General features: G+C 39.3%; 1 protein-coding gene across 3 annotated transcripts; it reads right to left on the reverse strand.

Moving 5' to 3' along the window:
* Window positions 1–12,562: 12,562 nt before the first annotated feature.
* Window positions 12,563–15,449, reverse strand: lg7h15orf61 (linkage group 7 C15orf61 homolog). Of its 3 annotated transcripts, none has more exons than XM_025909390.1 (4): window positions 15,361–15,449; window positions 15,010–15,131; window positions 14,393–14,676; window positions 12,563–14,296 (listed from the first exon to the last, which is right to left on the reverse strand). In XM_025909390.1, exons 1-4 carry the CDS (start codon window positions 15,424–15,426, stop codon window positions 14,169–14,171), a joined length of 600 nt encoding a protein of 199 aa, XP_025765175.1. In that variant the 5' UTR covers window positions 15,427–15,449; the 3' UTR covers window positions 12,563–14,168. The 3 variants fall into 3 exon arrangements, with proteins under 3 accessions (XP_025765175.1, XP_003440501.2, XP_005470717.1); XM_003440453.5 differs by having other exon boundaries at window positions 14,393–14,766; XM_005470660.4 differs by lacking the exon at window positions 15,361–15,449 and having other exon boundaries at window positions 14,393–14,766; window positions 14,901–15,117.
* Between the last annotated feature and the right edge of the window lie 840 nt (window positions 15,450–16,289).

The following is a 16,289-nucleotide window of genomic DNA, read 5'->3' on the forward strand; positions in this document are numbered from 1 at the left end:
CTCTTGGCAAGACAACTGCATGTCGGTGGGTGAGAAAAAAACTGCAAAAGTCAAATGCCACAAATGCATTTTCCCTCCTCCAAACATTTGAGCAGCGAAGCAGGTCACGTCAAGTTCAGGTGCTGTGTGAGGAGGAAGATCGATACAGGACTTGCTGCAAGTGAAATGAAGCCGATGGACACTGTAATGTCAGATTTGTTTGGTTTGAACTGCTTCGTCATTTTTACAAATTTATAAGAACAGACTCTGGAAAACGGCGTCTAAACACTACAGAACAGGAACGGTTAGTAAATATAGTTACATCTTCCTAATTTTAGTTTACATCATTAGACGCTGTCACAAGAATGTGACTGTGGTTAGTTGTCAGTCACTTAGACAAATACATCTCCTTAAACGCTGTCACATTTAAAGAAATATTAATGAAACTATTTTAGTTATTTTTGGGGACTTTACTGCAACGCCCTGAGGAGATACAGAAATCTGGCAGAAAATCTCCTAGATTTCTAAGCTGCTCATTTATGATGCTAAAGTCAAGCTGATTGTGTGTGCAGTATATATCCAGATATCACAAATTACACATTTGCTTGAAGTGGTGTGTTAGTTCAGTACATAATATCTCTATGTAAAGTGATTTGGATCAGGAAACGTAAAATTTAAGAAACTTTAAGAGGAGTAACAGGGGTGTGTCTCTCTTCCAGGACATAGAGGCACAATTATCTCACTGCTAACCATGAAGGCAATAGTTATCTGCAATCCTTTAAAAGTTTTAGACACTTCAGATATTAGAATCCCACACAATACTACGAAGATGTGTGGGGGAATCCTACCTATTTCCCCACACATACATCTAGAGACATATCCTTAGAGACAAGATGAACTAAGGCTTGAGTTCTGCGGCATGCTGGCCGCTCACAGGGCCCTGCCAGGTCCGATTACGTGAAACAGAAGACGGAAAGAGGCTAAATTCACAGAACTGCAGCAAGATTTCCAAGATGCTAGAAGAACCTGCCGACCAAGTACCCTGAAAAACAGATTGCGTAAGAGTGAAAAAGAGAACTAGACCCGTCACAGCCATTTAATTTAGCCATCAACTTACCCATTTAGGATTGTTTTAAAAAAAAAAATTAATAGGGTAGTTTGCATATTATTATTATAAAAAAGCAACAACTTTTTTTGATATCCTGTAGAAATAAACTACACTGACTGTAGAAATTCATAACCAGTATTTTGCTATAAAAAATTAGCCAGCTTTGAGTAAAAAGTAGTAATAAAGGGCTGGTTGTAGTTTTTCTCCCATTAGAGGGTTTGAGCACCTTTCCCACTGATGGTGTGGCATGTAGCACTTCTACATGCATTTACAATATGATGGCCGCAGTAAAGGCATTTTGATTTTCTAGAGTGAGAGGCAATAAAATGTAATTACAACATGTTTTACTATTAACTTCAAGACCGAGTCACAACAGCCAAAGCAATTTCATGCTGTCTGTAAAAACAGTATCCAACAAGAGGGAAAGGCAGAGTCATGGTTGAGTGGCGGGGAGCGCGAGCGAGGCAGTGATAGCCCTCTGTGGACTAGACCACGCACAAACACCAGACAAATCTATTTCAGACACATATTAGATAAATATTTATATGCAATAAACTGTATCAATAAATCCTCTGGGCAGGGGAAGCTATTCCACAGTATGTCGATAACTGATTTCAGCAGCAGATAATCATTTTTCTCTCAATGGTGGAGCTTGATATGACATCGATACATGCTGTCAGGGTTCATTTTGGCTGTAGCAGTTAGAAAGAGCATCAATGAGAGGATATGGCACCCTTCTATTCAGCTCCATCGATTCGCGACTGCATGTTAACGGGGGGAGAGGAGCCGGCTGTCATGTCTTATGTCTTATGCTGCGTGTTGCATTAAGCTGCGGGGAGACTATGGGCTGTGTGGAAGGTCTGCAGCTCCATTTGACCGCATTGTTACTGAGGACACAGGGGATTCAAGCCTTTTAATTGTCTCACTGAGACCTGGCTGCACACAAGTAGCCATGATACACAGGAGGGGGACAGCAGAAGAGGGTTCACGGGCCTGAAATGGCAATTGCACAACAGTACTCTGATACGATGAACATATACAATCAGTCAGGATAAAGATCTCACCCTTGGCGGCATGAAAGGGGGAAGTGAGCAGCGCTCAGGAAAAATCAATACGGAACCGCTCATTTTGGAGGGACATGTGTGTCACAGTCAATAGGAGTTAATAGGCTGGGTTGTTCAGTGAAGACAGGCGGCTTGGGAGAGCAGCCCACTCTGACAGCTTAATACATACTGAATGGCAAGCTGGCTGCATGTAACAGTCACTATGGACACATCAAGTGTGGAATGGAACCTGATGGGCGCAGGCAAAAGTTAATTATAGAATAGAGCTGAAGGTCTTACACACAGAACTACAAAATTACCCATCCAGTAATCAGAACAGACAGATGCAGCTGACCCGCGGTACAGACGAACACACCACACACATTTACTCATTATTAACCATGACTGTAATACACTGTAATACACACCGTGGAGGAAAGTTTGTTAAACAGTTGCTGGACTGAGAGATGCTACTAAGCAGTTATTTTATAGTTTTAGAAAAATCTTCTTACAACATGAATAATTAACTGAAGACAGCAATTTAAAGCATTTTCCTAAGCAAACGTACTTTTTTACTTCACGTTAAAATACAGAAAAGATTTGACATGATTTTAACTTATTACTGAGTTTTAAAAATTCTAACACAACTTTAATTTGCTTCAAAATCAAAAATGGAAACTAAAGCTGATACACACACACACACACAGGTCTTTTTCAATGTTTTTGTTTGGCGTTTTGCTTTCATTGAGACAGATGTAGATGGGAAAAATAGGGAAGAGAACAGGAAAATGATATGCAGCAACGGTTAGACAGTCAAACCATGGATCCATCTCCTGAGGGTATTTTAGCTTACAATGAAGCCTAGTGACATCCTAGGACTCATTGTGCCCTAGTCGCCCGTTAAAAATGACCTAATGACACATACAGACAGTATAAGATTTTTTCCAGTCAATTATAGTACAGTATAACTGGCAACTAGATTTGTCAGCTTAAAAGTGTTCCTATAGTGATCTGCAACAACGGTTTCTTACTGTAAAAGTGTCTTGGTACCTGTAGCCGTGTGTGTTAAAGAAACGGGGTATTACAGCAGAGCTGGTATCTTGTCATGGTTCAGGTAAGAAAATAAACTTAATTCAGTCCACATGGCGAAAGACGTAGCTATAATTTACAGTAATAACCCTTTTGTGATGTTACAGCAGAAATACTGAAGTTACAGTATCAGGGCAACCAAACAGATGACAGTATGGGACTACTGCCACATCAAAAATGTTGATGGAAATTACATCACACATTTACAACAACCTAAAGTCTTAAAAAAAGGTGTAATTTGATTTTTTTTTTTTTAATTTAGGGACTGTTGTGTATAGTGTATATTTTGTGTAATTGCTAAAGCACATTTGCCATCTGAAGTTGTTTTAAATGTGCTGCAGAAATAGACTTAGTACTTAATTTGTGTTTGTGGTGCATTATTGTTAAAATTTAGTGTACAGTGAATGAGTATGGCAACAAACGCTTTTGACCTTCTTGTGTCTGAATGGCACAGACGACTCTACACAGACAATTTCCTGCGTGGGTTCTTGCACATATGCCGGGACAAAGAAAAACAGCTAAATGCTAATGTATATCACTGCATCGTGTGTAGATCTCTTTGGGCTCCGATTAAAAAGCATTTGCCAACATTTGATCACAGGTTAATTGGCTTGAAGGATGGGTTAGGGACCTTGTGGCAAAACAAACCAAAAACACATTTTCCAGGGTTCTGTAATCTATTTTGCCTTCAGTTGAATGAGATCTAGACAGGAAAAGGCTAATAATAGCTTAATTAATTGGGGTCTTTAGGTCATGCTGTTTGATTCCATAAAGAAGGATTCTCCTCTTAATTAGTATCCATTAAGACCTAATTTGGATTATTATCATCTCTTAATTTTATCCATCTAATTAATAATTAATTACAATTTCAGTTTACAGTATAGTTCAAATTATGTGCTACATTTTATTTGACACATGACAGGAAAAGTGCAGGCCATGGATTAATTCAGAGAAGCAATTTGTGATACAATCAGTGTTGGAAGAGTCATCCCAAGAACACAGTTGGTTTTGCATTAAATATTAGGACATATCAAACTCGGTTCATCACTCAGCAATGATTCGGACTCAGGAAAGGCAAAGCAGTCATACTGTACTGAGAAAGAATGAGAAAAGAGAACAGAAAAAGGGTTTTGGCTCCAATTGACATTTCAATAAGTGGAACAGAGCGTTAGCAATCCATTCCCAACTTTTCTGAAACAATTATTGAGATGGTACCTCCAGGCGATGTATGCTCCTGGTCCCTGGAGTCCTGCTGGCTGAAACAGTAATTGACTAAATTGTGGAACACATCGGGGCCATTTACAAATTTGCCAAAAATGAATCGTTTAAAACGAAATGAGGGTGACTCTCAAATTAGCAAGGAGTATGATTGAGATGTGGCTCTGGGAATTAAGGAACATGATTTAGAGCTCTGCAGAAAGAAGCATCTGTGAATAGTCCAGTGTTACTCACCACCCTGCTCTGACTCGTATTTAAATATTACTGTACTTTAACAGATGTTCAGTAAAATTTGATCTCTAAATGATAGATAGATAGATAGATAGATAGATAGATAGATAGATAGATAGATAGATAGATAGATAGATAGATAGATAGATAGATAGAGAGATAGATAGATAGATAGATAGATTCTCATGCTATGTTCATTATATTTTCTCTAGCTCCTTGTAATGTAGCCTTATGCTGACATCAAATGTGTGACTGACTAGACATTAAAGTGAAAAACAAAGCAAAACAAATAATAAAAACCCCTGAGCTGTAACACTGAGCAGTACATTGTAGGAGGAAGTGACTTCAGGGTTGAGTGGAGCCCATAAAACACTTTCTTAGCTAAAAATAATAATTTTTCTTAGAGCTGTGTGATAAATCATACAACACAAATCTCATTGGTTTAAACATATTGTGCTGCAAGGTGTTTGTGAAAGTGATCTTAGCTACATTTTACAAGGTGTACTCATTTCTGAGAAACACCAGCAAATTACTCTGACTGTTGAGGGCCTGACAGATTTGATTGATTGTTGTGCAGACACTGTGTTGATTGTTGCCTGTTGTGCCATTCCTGTGGCTCCCAGCAGCCAATGCTTTCATCTCACCCGGGCTAAACTCTTCCAACCAGTGATGAGTAATTACTAAGTTCATTAGCCACGGTAGTGGCCTAGAGATTTATTAAAACAAAATTTGTCATCAAATCTTGCCACTGCTTTTGAACATCTTAATGCAGGCTTAAGAGGGTTATCACTGTGTGCAAATTGCTTTACAGGTGGGACTCGTAGATAGCCAATTGGAGAAAAAAGGCATAAGCTAACAAACATTATGTAATACAGTGTTTACTAGGAGGGGTTTGGGATGATCCTCAGTGCCGTTTAGGGAAAAAATGTTGCATGAATTTATTTCTTGTCATACAAGAAGTAAAATGTAAGGTTTCCTAAAAAAAACTTCCCTATAAAACAATATATACATCAACATAAAAAAATAGATTTTAACCTTAATAAGCAGTCTGACTGAACCATGAGCTAGCTCCTCAAGCTCTGATTTAAACTTGATATGTTAGCACACTGTTTTGTGTAATGTTCACTCCTGTTGTAACAGTAATGATATAATAATAAACATACAGCAGTACTGTAACTAATTGGTATCTTTTCGATTATTCACGTAAGTATTGAAAATTTGAGCCTCTAAGTTCTGAGGGCCCAAAGTGAAGCCTTCAAACTGTATCTGACCAGCAGTCCTACAGTCATTGGCTTTCATCTTATAATGACATGAAACACAGAAGAGTTGGAAGAGATGAGTGATAAAATCAACAGTTTGAATTTACTTTTCTTGTCAGTGAATAAAGCCCCTTAAAAACTATTGTAGGATGGGTCTACAAAGTAATTCAAATAACATTTAGCTTAAAATGTCGTAAAATGTTTTGTAAAAGCTGCAGATTTTCAGAACGTTAAGGAAAAACATCATCTTTAAATAAAAATATACCCAGTATGATTCTCATGTTAGGGCCAGAGTGCAGTGAGAATTAAGTCTGACTTCTTTTCAAACACATCTACAAAAAGAATGAGCAAGTGCTGAAAACTAGAATGAAAGAAAGAAAGCAAATATCATCAAGGCTAAAATTACACAAACCTTCATTCAACTACACCTTTCCTCCATAACTGCTCTGAAGTGAAAGAGCCACAAGCTATCTTAGTACAATGTACAAGTAATTTTTCTTTAATAGGAAAATTGTTACTTATTGATCTGCACTCTGTAAAGCCTTCCAGCAATGCTCCAATCACCACAGCTGTCAAAACCATGGAAATACACTCTGCTCCTTTGTGATTTGATGGCACACTGATTCCCATTACTGGCACATTTCCAATGTTAATTACCTTCAACATAACATCATCTCCCTGAAAAGAGTCTTGTACAGGCCACTAGTGTCCCACCAGAGGACAGTGGGGGGTGAGACTGATTGGGTGAGCGCAGAGATATCGTGCTTTGGCTGTCTAGAGCTCACGTTGAATCTGTGCATCACTGAGTCTGGCCATTAGGCAGCGTGATGGGCTTTTCTTTTCCAGGCCATTTCCCATGGTCAAAATAGCATAAAAACACTATTTTGGTTCAATAGCAAAGACTTCAACTGAATAATCACAAGGGTGAAACTGTAACTATTACAGAGGCACCTCTGGGATAACCATACATAACTGGGGTGTCAAAAACACTGTAGGTTTTCTGGAGGGCAAAGTGTTTAAAGTGTATGTTGTTGGCTCTTGCTCCAACATCTGCTTTTAATTACTCAATTAGCGCAATCATTTAGTCTCCTTGACATTCATCCAAATGGCAAATCATAGCCGGAAGTTGTTCTGTTTAAACAGAGCGTTAAGAGGAGTCATGAAAAATGCATACGCGATAATGTATACGGATACTTAACTAATTGAACCAATTAAAGGGAGGGAACTGGTTTGAGTGAGAACAGAGCCGGCATCACCCTGCGGGGAGAAGCTTTGACACCTCTGATCTACAGCCTCCCCTCTCCCTGCTCACAGACCTGGGCCTGAGGTCATATTTCAGCAGACAAAAGGTTTTTGACTTCAGTCATAAAGCAACAATGAACCAAAAAATTAAAAGCCATGCAGATTGAAGGGTTCGTGAAGCATCAGCGGAGCCATTGTTAAGCTAGTTTTCTTGGGGAAAATGTGCCGTTTAGAGTATTGAATCTGTCCTCAGAAACAAAAATCTTTTCAGTATTTGCTAATGTGCAGTTTTATCTTCTTCGCTGTGGCATTCAATGTCATTGCTAACTATATGTGAGGTCCCTGTGAAGCTGACATTTCCAATAATGAAATCTTGGCTTTGTTTTTTGGTTTTTTAACAACTTTTGTTTGTTCTTGTGTATCAAAGCCAGACCTCTCTGTGATGCACGTGTAGTTATATTCCAGCACAGACACAGCTACAGACCCGAATCAGGTTTAAATGAATATATGCCTGGTTTAAGATCAGCTTGCTTACCTCCTCCCAAAGTAAAAACCAATGCAATCCCCCCCACCACACAAAAAAAGAATAATTGTACCCCTGCGGTGGTGATTTCCTGCATGCTATGGATGCATAAATAAACATAGGCATAAATACACAGAGGACACTGACTGGGACTAGCTGGCCAAGTGGGGCAGCTGTTATTAAAAGGGCTATTTATCACTGTCACCCCTCTCAGGTTCCATCCCTCTCTGCCCTCCAGCCATGTCAGTGGGCCGCACAGGAACAATGTGGCTCATCCAACCAAGCCTACCCCCTCTATCACACACACAAACGCATGCAAACACACACCCGCTGATGGTCACAGCCTCTCATACGCAAAGTAAATACCTGCTTGTATACCAAAAATTGCCTCCGTGTTCGATGACTTCTCCGAAACAAACGCAAAAGCAAGAATCTAGTTTCTTTTGGATTCCTTCAAACATCCACACATCTACACTGCACCCAAACGTTCATTTTCTGCTCTGTTACTTTATTGATCGTGGCCACAATTATCCACTTTTCTGAAGCACTGCATTAAGTGAATTCCCCCTTTGTTGGACAATAAGTACAGAAGGTTGGCTAAGTCAAGCTATTCTTCAGCCTTGGGGGACAGACTACTTCTCCTGCACCCTCATCATTATTAGCAAGCTCAGATAAAAACACACCTCAACAATTAGTCCACCTCTGCTGCGGGAGGCACGTCTAGTAAGGCGGGCTGCTCCAACTGACCCGTGCATTGATTACAGCAGCTCACATCATGTCGAAAGTAAAGGCCAAAGATTACATTATCAAACAGTTACACATACTGAAAGGGAGACTTTGAATAAAATAAATCCCTAAATTCAATAAAGTCTTGATCTAAGACAGTTTAAGTGCACAAAAACTCTCAGGTACAAAGCAGAAGCTGCAACCTGAGAGTCTTTGTGCTTATTTATACTTTTTCTTTTGTAAAAAAATAAAAATAAAATACCTGATGTTATTGTTCTATAATCAACACAACTAAAAACAGTACTAATAATTTCAGTTCTACATTATGCTGTTTATTGTGCCTCCTTATCTACATATATTGAGCACAAACCTGCTTTTTAAAGACAGAACGGCCTCATTTTCTCTCATCTATGCGCTAGCAGTCTACACCACCTATAAACCTCTCACACTCAGCAATCCACTCACGATTAATGAAGTGCTTACTTAACCAATTTAAACCCTTAATTCCTATTAATTCAACATAATAGCCACCCTCTCCAACAGGAATTAACAACACTCCAGCAGAAACCTTCAAATCTCTGCAGGCCAGAAAGAGTCAACCCAGCAAAATCCATATTCTTTGATAAATATGTAACAGTATGTATATCACTGTTAAAATGCATAACCCTCGTGTAAGACCCCTATCAAGTCTGCTTTACACCTGTATTACATTTCTCCCTCAATCAGCATTTTTTCTGAGACGCCGGCCTCCCACGAGGAGCAGAAACCATTACAAGGCACTGCAGCTCATTTGCAGAAAGATTGGAGATCACGCTGCCTCGAAAAGTATGTGAAACATTTCTGGGAGCAAAATTGATTTATTCCATTTCTGTGTTTGTATGCAGCATCTGTATCAATGTATTTAATGTAAATCCCCCAATCTAGCACCGAGTTGCTGTGCAGGTTGCTGCTTATTGTGCAAGTAAGAAGCAGGGTGATCATACAACACACGGACACCTGTTCTGCTGTAAGATAAAGGTGCACGCGGGATGTCTTTACACAGTATATGATTTTGTCTGGGAGTAAATGATAAAAGCACATATGCGATGTAGCAGATTATATCAATCAAACAAAAAGCATTCATTCATCGTTTCCTTTTTCCAATCCACTGATGCTGCTTGTTTAAGCTACAAAGACATTACGCTATTCCTTAGCGAGATAAAAACGCATAAACAAATAAATAAATATTTCCGAGTATTTCAATTTTGACTTAGGAAAAACAGATCAAGCAGAGCCTGTGGCTAGAGGAGCCTGACTGCATGCTGGTGGGGGGTAAAAGACAGCCTGGGGGGGGTGTGGAGGGCGTCTGTTTTTTAATGAGCTGAAACTTTAAATACTGCATAATATATAATACTCCTAAAAATGGATAGTTCATTTCACTCTCCCGATAAGTCGCGGAAAAAACTATTAAAAACCATTTCTCTCTTAATGTCAACAGAGTAAGCATTAAGTATGAATGAAGTGAATGTGATACCACTGTCATCGACAAGAAAGAAAACGCAAAATAATAATCAACTTGAACTGGAAGAAACAAGAGGTTTGGGCACGAAGATAAGTGCACGAGCTTAAGGGCATCAGCTAAACACAGTGCACGCAAAGACAATGATGTATTCAACTATAACTAGAAATTCAGATTCACTCTATGAAGACAAAGCATCGCCGTTTTTTCTTTTTTATTGTGTTTTAAATGTGAAGTGCAATTGATCTTGATGAAATTGTCTTATTTATTTATAAGTTGCAGCTTAGTCTTAATGTCAGCTGGAAGCAGAAAAGCCAGAATAGATGACTGACGTTTCAGCCACCCACTGACAGTAGCTTTGGCAACACTGGCACAGCAGGCATACTCTTTCAGTGGCTCCTCTTCCTCCCCCCTACACACACGCACACAAACACACGCGCACGCACAGATACACAAGTGGGGGAAGTGAAGAAAAAAAAAAAGAATTATGGTGCCCCTTATCATCCCCTGGGTAAGAAAAACACCATAATAGATTTTTAATGGCTATCTGTTCACCGAAAGAAAAAGGAAAGGTTGTGTTTTGAATGTCAGTGACAGGAGGTCAGCAATTACAAAGTGCAGGTAAAAAACGAAGCAAACTTTTCCGTAGCATTTCTTTTTCAAAGTTGATCAAAGCGTGCGCATGTTTACAACATGAGATGTCTCGAGATGAAATGCAATGATTCTCGTGTCACATTATAATTCAGAAAGTGCCGTTTGACAGTAAACACTGTGACAATGTTGTCTTGACTCTGCTGCATAAACATGTAATTCCAGCATGATCCTTAAAGTGATCTGAGTGATGGCTCAGGTACCCCGCTGTTCATGGAGCAAGCATGGAGACGGTGCTGGTGGCCGATCCGGAGGCTTAATAATGATAACCTCGCCAGTATTAGCTGCAGGGGTTGTTCACACAATAATTGTTTCTGCCAAGCCATATATCTATATGACAGAGGAAAAGCTGGTGTGACTCTCCTGCTAAATAACTGATTTACGGAGCGGCTGCATCAACTATTTCAGAGATAGTTTGTTCTTTTTTTCCTTTTTCCTCTGAAGAAACTGTGAACTTATTAGCTAATTAGAAGATAATTACAAGTCTCTGCAAGTTGATTAGCAATTTCACTGCTGAACATTAACAACTTACAGAAAGACCGCACTCAATTTCAGCACTTGTTTTGCCTTACTTACCTAAATTCTAAATAGTATAAGTATTTAAAGATTTCACCTTGGCAAAACTTATTACCAGCTCCAGCGTGCAATTAAACTTGCCGAACAGGCATTAATTCTTTGTTCATTACCGCATTAAATGCATGTAGGGTAATTTGACACTTCAATACAAGACTGCACGATTACGGCTATTAAAAGGCATCACTTTCGTAGCAAAGGCAGGCGCATTTTGTTAATTTACACAAGTCCATCCGCAGTCCCGGCATCCTGCACCCACTGTGGTGGTGACTAAAGTTTGATATGTAATGCTAATCCTCAGCCCGAGCTGGAAGGGGTCCCTCCCCCGCAGTTTAGAGTGACTCAAAGGTGAAGCCCTGAAAACAAATACATCGTACTCAGATGCTCCACAGTTTACATTTCACTGACGCACATCGGCCCGCATTAGCAGCGCACAAAGCTGCAGTCACTTCCAACCCCGTGCAATTGTGTCTGGCTGTACGGCAGTATCAATGCAGCTCGTGGGTCAAAGGGTCAATGAGTAATTAAGACATGGTTGCCTGAGCATTCCCCATGCACACTTTCAGTTCTGATGAAAGGTTGGCAATGAAAGGAGGGGGATTTAAGTGCAGCCTGATACGAAGGATCAGATTTCCATAAGTGTGTCTAAATGTTCCTTGTTCGAGGCAATTAGTATGATTAAAGCAATAGCGAGGGGTCATCACGCTGTTTAAGAGGATTTTGCACATGAATTCTGCATGAGGTTTTCAACAAAGCAAATGCTGCATTGCTTACAATAAAAACCTTTAAGCTAGTCGTATCTTTAAAGTGTTGCCGAGGCGCCGTCTAAATTGCTGTACATTTCGAGACAGATTCGGCAACAGAAATGATCATTTATTACTTTTTTTGTGACGTGGGTCAGGCGGCATGTAAATATCTAGTTAAATATTCTCGCATAGGATGATCATGAGGATGCAGAACATTTGTAACAACACGCAGGCAAGTAATCGTAGCCTTCAACTCCAGCGAAGGTCACAAGGTGCATTGATTCCCGTGTACGACAAGAAATTATTCCTAGAGTTTCATTGTTGCTAAAAATTGAAGAGGCCAAGGCCTGAAAATTGAGGTCGCTGATAAACGCTATTAGTAGGAGATGCTGAGAGGAGAAATCAATATGGCAGTTTGTCAACCTGCCTCTCAGAGGGAGGAGAACTCTGCAGCTGGGGTAAGTGTGCCCTGTCAGCAAAGCACATTACCAGAAATCAAAGGCCAGAGAAGGCCCGAAGGAAGGGATGTAGATGTCTCTCTACAAAGGCCACACTTTGGTAATTAAAACCTATTTTATCAGACCTGTTGTGTCACTGGTTTTTCTCTAACACTATTGACTATCTGTTGAGTGGAGGGTGATCACTAATTTAACTTTAAATAAATGAGCTGTGGTCATTTAGATTCCTGTACCTGTCACACAAAATTAAGCAAAAGACATCAAATAAATTATGTCACTTCATATCACTTACATCAAGTCTTGAAGGAAACATCTGCCAAACCTAAGCTGTTTTTTCAACAGGCGACACTGAGAAGCTTATCATTGCCAACGCGTGTAAGTACAAGTGCCATAAAAACCAAACATTATATCATCTCCTTTCTGCCATTCTCAATAATTTAATTCAAAAATGTCTCCTCTCCTTTCACAATCAAACCAAGATGAAAAACCTCCATCATTCCATACTTCAGTCTATTCTTGAGGTATTCTTAAGCTTTCTGCTAAAGAATAATATAGCACAAGAACTGAACTTTAACTTTAAATATTTAATAGTATTTAAACACAACTGAATCTATGCAGTCCAAGAAGAGCATCTCAGGGGTCCAGGCCTACCCAGGAAACTCACTGTGTCCCTTAAGTTGAATTCTAGTGATACACTTACTCTTCAACCATAAGTTGAACTAGGTGATACAATTTGGTAAACACCTGTCCCTCATTGATAAGTTATAGCAGTGCAAACTCAGTATAATCATTCGTTCATGGTAGTTTAGTCTTTCTGCAGCATTTGTGGTAACCAGCATGACTGAGGACAACACTGAGCAGGTGAGCCTATGTAGGTCAGACTTTGGGAAGTACCCAAAGCAGATAGTTTTAAAGCATGAGTCTACTTGGGAATCACAAAACAAATGGGAAAATGTTGAAGATCTTGTGTTGCCACATTCAACTGTTCTAGACCGTGGTGAGATTGCTGATCCACTTCTGTAACTGATCTCCTGTTTTGCTTCTGCAATCTTTGACAGATATTTTTGCACATTTATAACTGCAGCTACATTTCTCTGTGAGTGTACCATGTTTGTCTGGTTATAATTGTGCATAGCTTTTTTTCCTTGAAAAAAAAAAAAAGCAAACTTGAGCAGAATGACCCCATGTCAAAGTTGGTTGCTCGTCCAGTTAATATGATGTGCCACTCAGCTAGAGCACTACTGACATGACGGTAAAGGGGACCTATTATGCTCACTTCCAGCTCCATGTTTTTATTCTTGGACTCTACTTAAGCAGCAGCAGTTGACTCATGCTTAAAAATAATCCATATCACAATCTGATTGCAAAGCTCCCTGACAGGACAGGATTTTAAAAAATTGATTTAAAAAAAATCCATATTTTTCTTATGCTCTGCCTTGGGACAGTTTATTTACTGTCTGAAATAAGCAGTTTTCTCTCTTCCCCTTCTGATTCGCTGCTCAGATCTGATTAGTGGGTAAGGCTTCTTTGCTCACACTCACAGGTATGTGCCTGAGATCAAACTAAGCCAACAGTAGCAAAAATGCAAATGAGTGTTCAGGGCAGTCCGACTTCCAAGCATTCATTCACAGGGATTGCTTGAATGTAAGATGACCTCACTAATGAAACTCTGTATAACAGGAGCATCCATCATTAAAATAGCATATAGGAACAAAAGTCAAGAAAAAAGACAAAGGCTCCTCTTTAATAGTTTCAAAAATACAGCAGCTTGGTAGATAATATCCTCCTGAAAACACATTCAAGTTACTTTGTTTCCTCTTCACTTCAGTACTGTGCACCTTCCTCCTCTTTGTAGGCAAAATAGACAGTGACAGGTCCGACACTCGTCTGTACTGTTTCTGATGCTCCCACCACCATCCAGCAGCCAATGCCATAGGCCAAACAAGGGATACCTGCAGTTTAAAGGGACACTGAATATATGGAGTCTCTTGTATTGGAAATAAAATACAAGAATGTAACAATGACAGCAACGTAGAAGAAATACTGACCCAGATTAATAACTTTTAACGTGGTGAAAAACCTGTCTTCAAAATCCAGATTCTGAGGAGGCGCTTTAGTGCAGTGATATTTAATAAAGGGGAAGCATCCCGTTCTCAGAATGTGGTAGTTGGATCCCTGAACTCTCCAATTAAAGTTTGACAGTCCAAACTGGTCATTGTGGACGGAGCTGTAGCGGACACAGTATGAGGTCCACGGAGGAAGTCTGCGCTGCTGCAGGTGGCAGGTTAACACCTCCGAAGCAGCTGGCCGCGGACCTGTCCTGCCTAAAGTGCTAGGAAACAGGGCGATCTTCAGAAAGAGGCTGTGGGTCTTCTTCAAAAACTCCTTCATGGTTTTAAAGATTCGTATTTTAGCATCCGGACTGCAGAAGGACACACCTATAACTAGCCACACTTGGAATATGCCAACGTTTTAAGAGTGAAAATACCAAGTTGTAACACATCGAAGCAGCAGCTGACATGAGCTATGCTAAAGCTAGCAAACAAACTCACGTACGATTTGCGAGCTTAAATCCTCAGACCATGTTTGAGATGTTCCAACACTGACCTATACAATCTGACGTGTCTCTGTACAAATGCATTTCGCACACATGTATCTAAACCACCTGTGAGAAGAAGAGCAGCTTTCCTCTGGTTGGTTTTCTGTTTCTGTTGTGCTTCTTGCGTCTGTCCTCGTACCGCGGCTTAACTCATCCGGCTGGAAACGCGTCGCTCCGAACTTGTTCCTCTTTAACAGAATTAACTTCAGTCTGGTATTTATTTATATCATGTACTCGCCGGTTCATTCAATACAGGACTTATATCCTTTATAAGAATTTATAGACTGCCACGTGTTCAACAACCCTGTAAAACGACTAAACGTAAAGTTTTTTGTTCTTTATACTTCTACCGTTATTTACAAAAAAAATAAATAAAATGAAAATGAAATGAAATGTATGTTGTAGCTACCAACAGACCTCTTCAAAATTAACCACCACTGACCCCAGTGCCAATAGGCTAATACGTGTTTTTGTTGGTTCCATGACCACACCACCTACTCCTTTAAAATCCACTTAAAACCACCACAGCAACTGCTAAAGCATTTCCACGGCTCAGTGGGCTGCTGTGGATCAGGACCATGGACAGCAGTCTATAAACTACGTGGTAATTAAACACCGCAAATAAGCCATAATATATACATATATACATATGCTATATTTAATACATGCTCTCATCATTTTTGTTTCTTTTATTATTTACTTATATTTTGAAAATGTTTTTAAAAACCTCCTTAAGAATAGGCATTTCAATTTATCTTTGGCTATAAATTTTGTTGTATGTGATGTGGTTTTTGTTACATGTAATAAAATACAAAAAAACCCCTAAAAATTTAAACATGTTTTTTTTTTAAATTTGCATTCTAGTTCATGTTATTTGAATATATCTTTGCCTGTCTTCCTTTTAGCATTTCAGTCGTTCGTGCAACACTTACCTGCAGGAAAGGGGCCATATAATAAAGCTTGATTGATTCATTGATTGACTGTAATTTGTCAGCGTGATTGGTAATGCCTTAACAACTGCACAAACCAACCGAAATCCCATCTGCATGATTTATAAATGATTTGCTAAATAATTTAGGTCCAATTCTGTGTGAAATGCAAATAGATAATAATTAAGTGATGTGAAAATAAATTACAGATTTATTTGTCCCAGATGTTTTCAATGTCTTAAAATATTATTTCTGAAGTCAAATATATGTGAAAATAATGCACACATTCAAATGTAATTCTAGTCTCTGGATTTAAAGGTGTAACAGAGCCACTGGGGTGCTCAATCCTCCATAAAAATTAGTCCTGTGAAGTTTCTCCATTATCATATGTTGTCTTTTTTGCAATACAACTGTCTA

This window comes from Oreochromis niloticus, linkage group LG7 (assembly GCF_001858045.2).
Source record: "Oreochromis niloticus isolate F11D_XX linkage group LG7, O_niloticus_UMD_NMBU, whole genome shotgun sequence".
In the NCBI taxonomy this organism is placed as follows: Eukaryota; Metazoa; Chordata; class Actinopteri; order Cichliformes; family Cichlidae; genus Oreochromis; species Oreochromis niloticus.

Bases quoted from the DNA above. Each gene is read 5' to 3' on its own strand.
- lg7h15orf61 (XM_003440453.5), bottom strand. From the start codon at position 15,426: ATGGAACCAACAAAAACACGTATTAGCCTATTGGCACTGGGGTCAGTG. The intron at 15,132-15,360 runs GTCTGTTGGTAG...ATTCTGTTAAAG, and splicing joins TGGTGGTTAATTTTGAAGAG to AGGAACAAGTTCGGAGCGAC. The intron at 14,297-14,392 runs GTCAGTATTTCT...TTTAAACTGCAG, and splicing joins GTTAAAAGTTATTAATCTGG to GTATCCCTTGTTTGGCCTAT.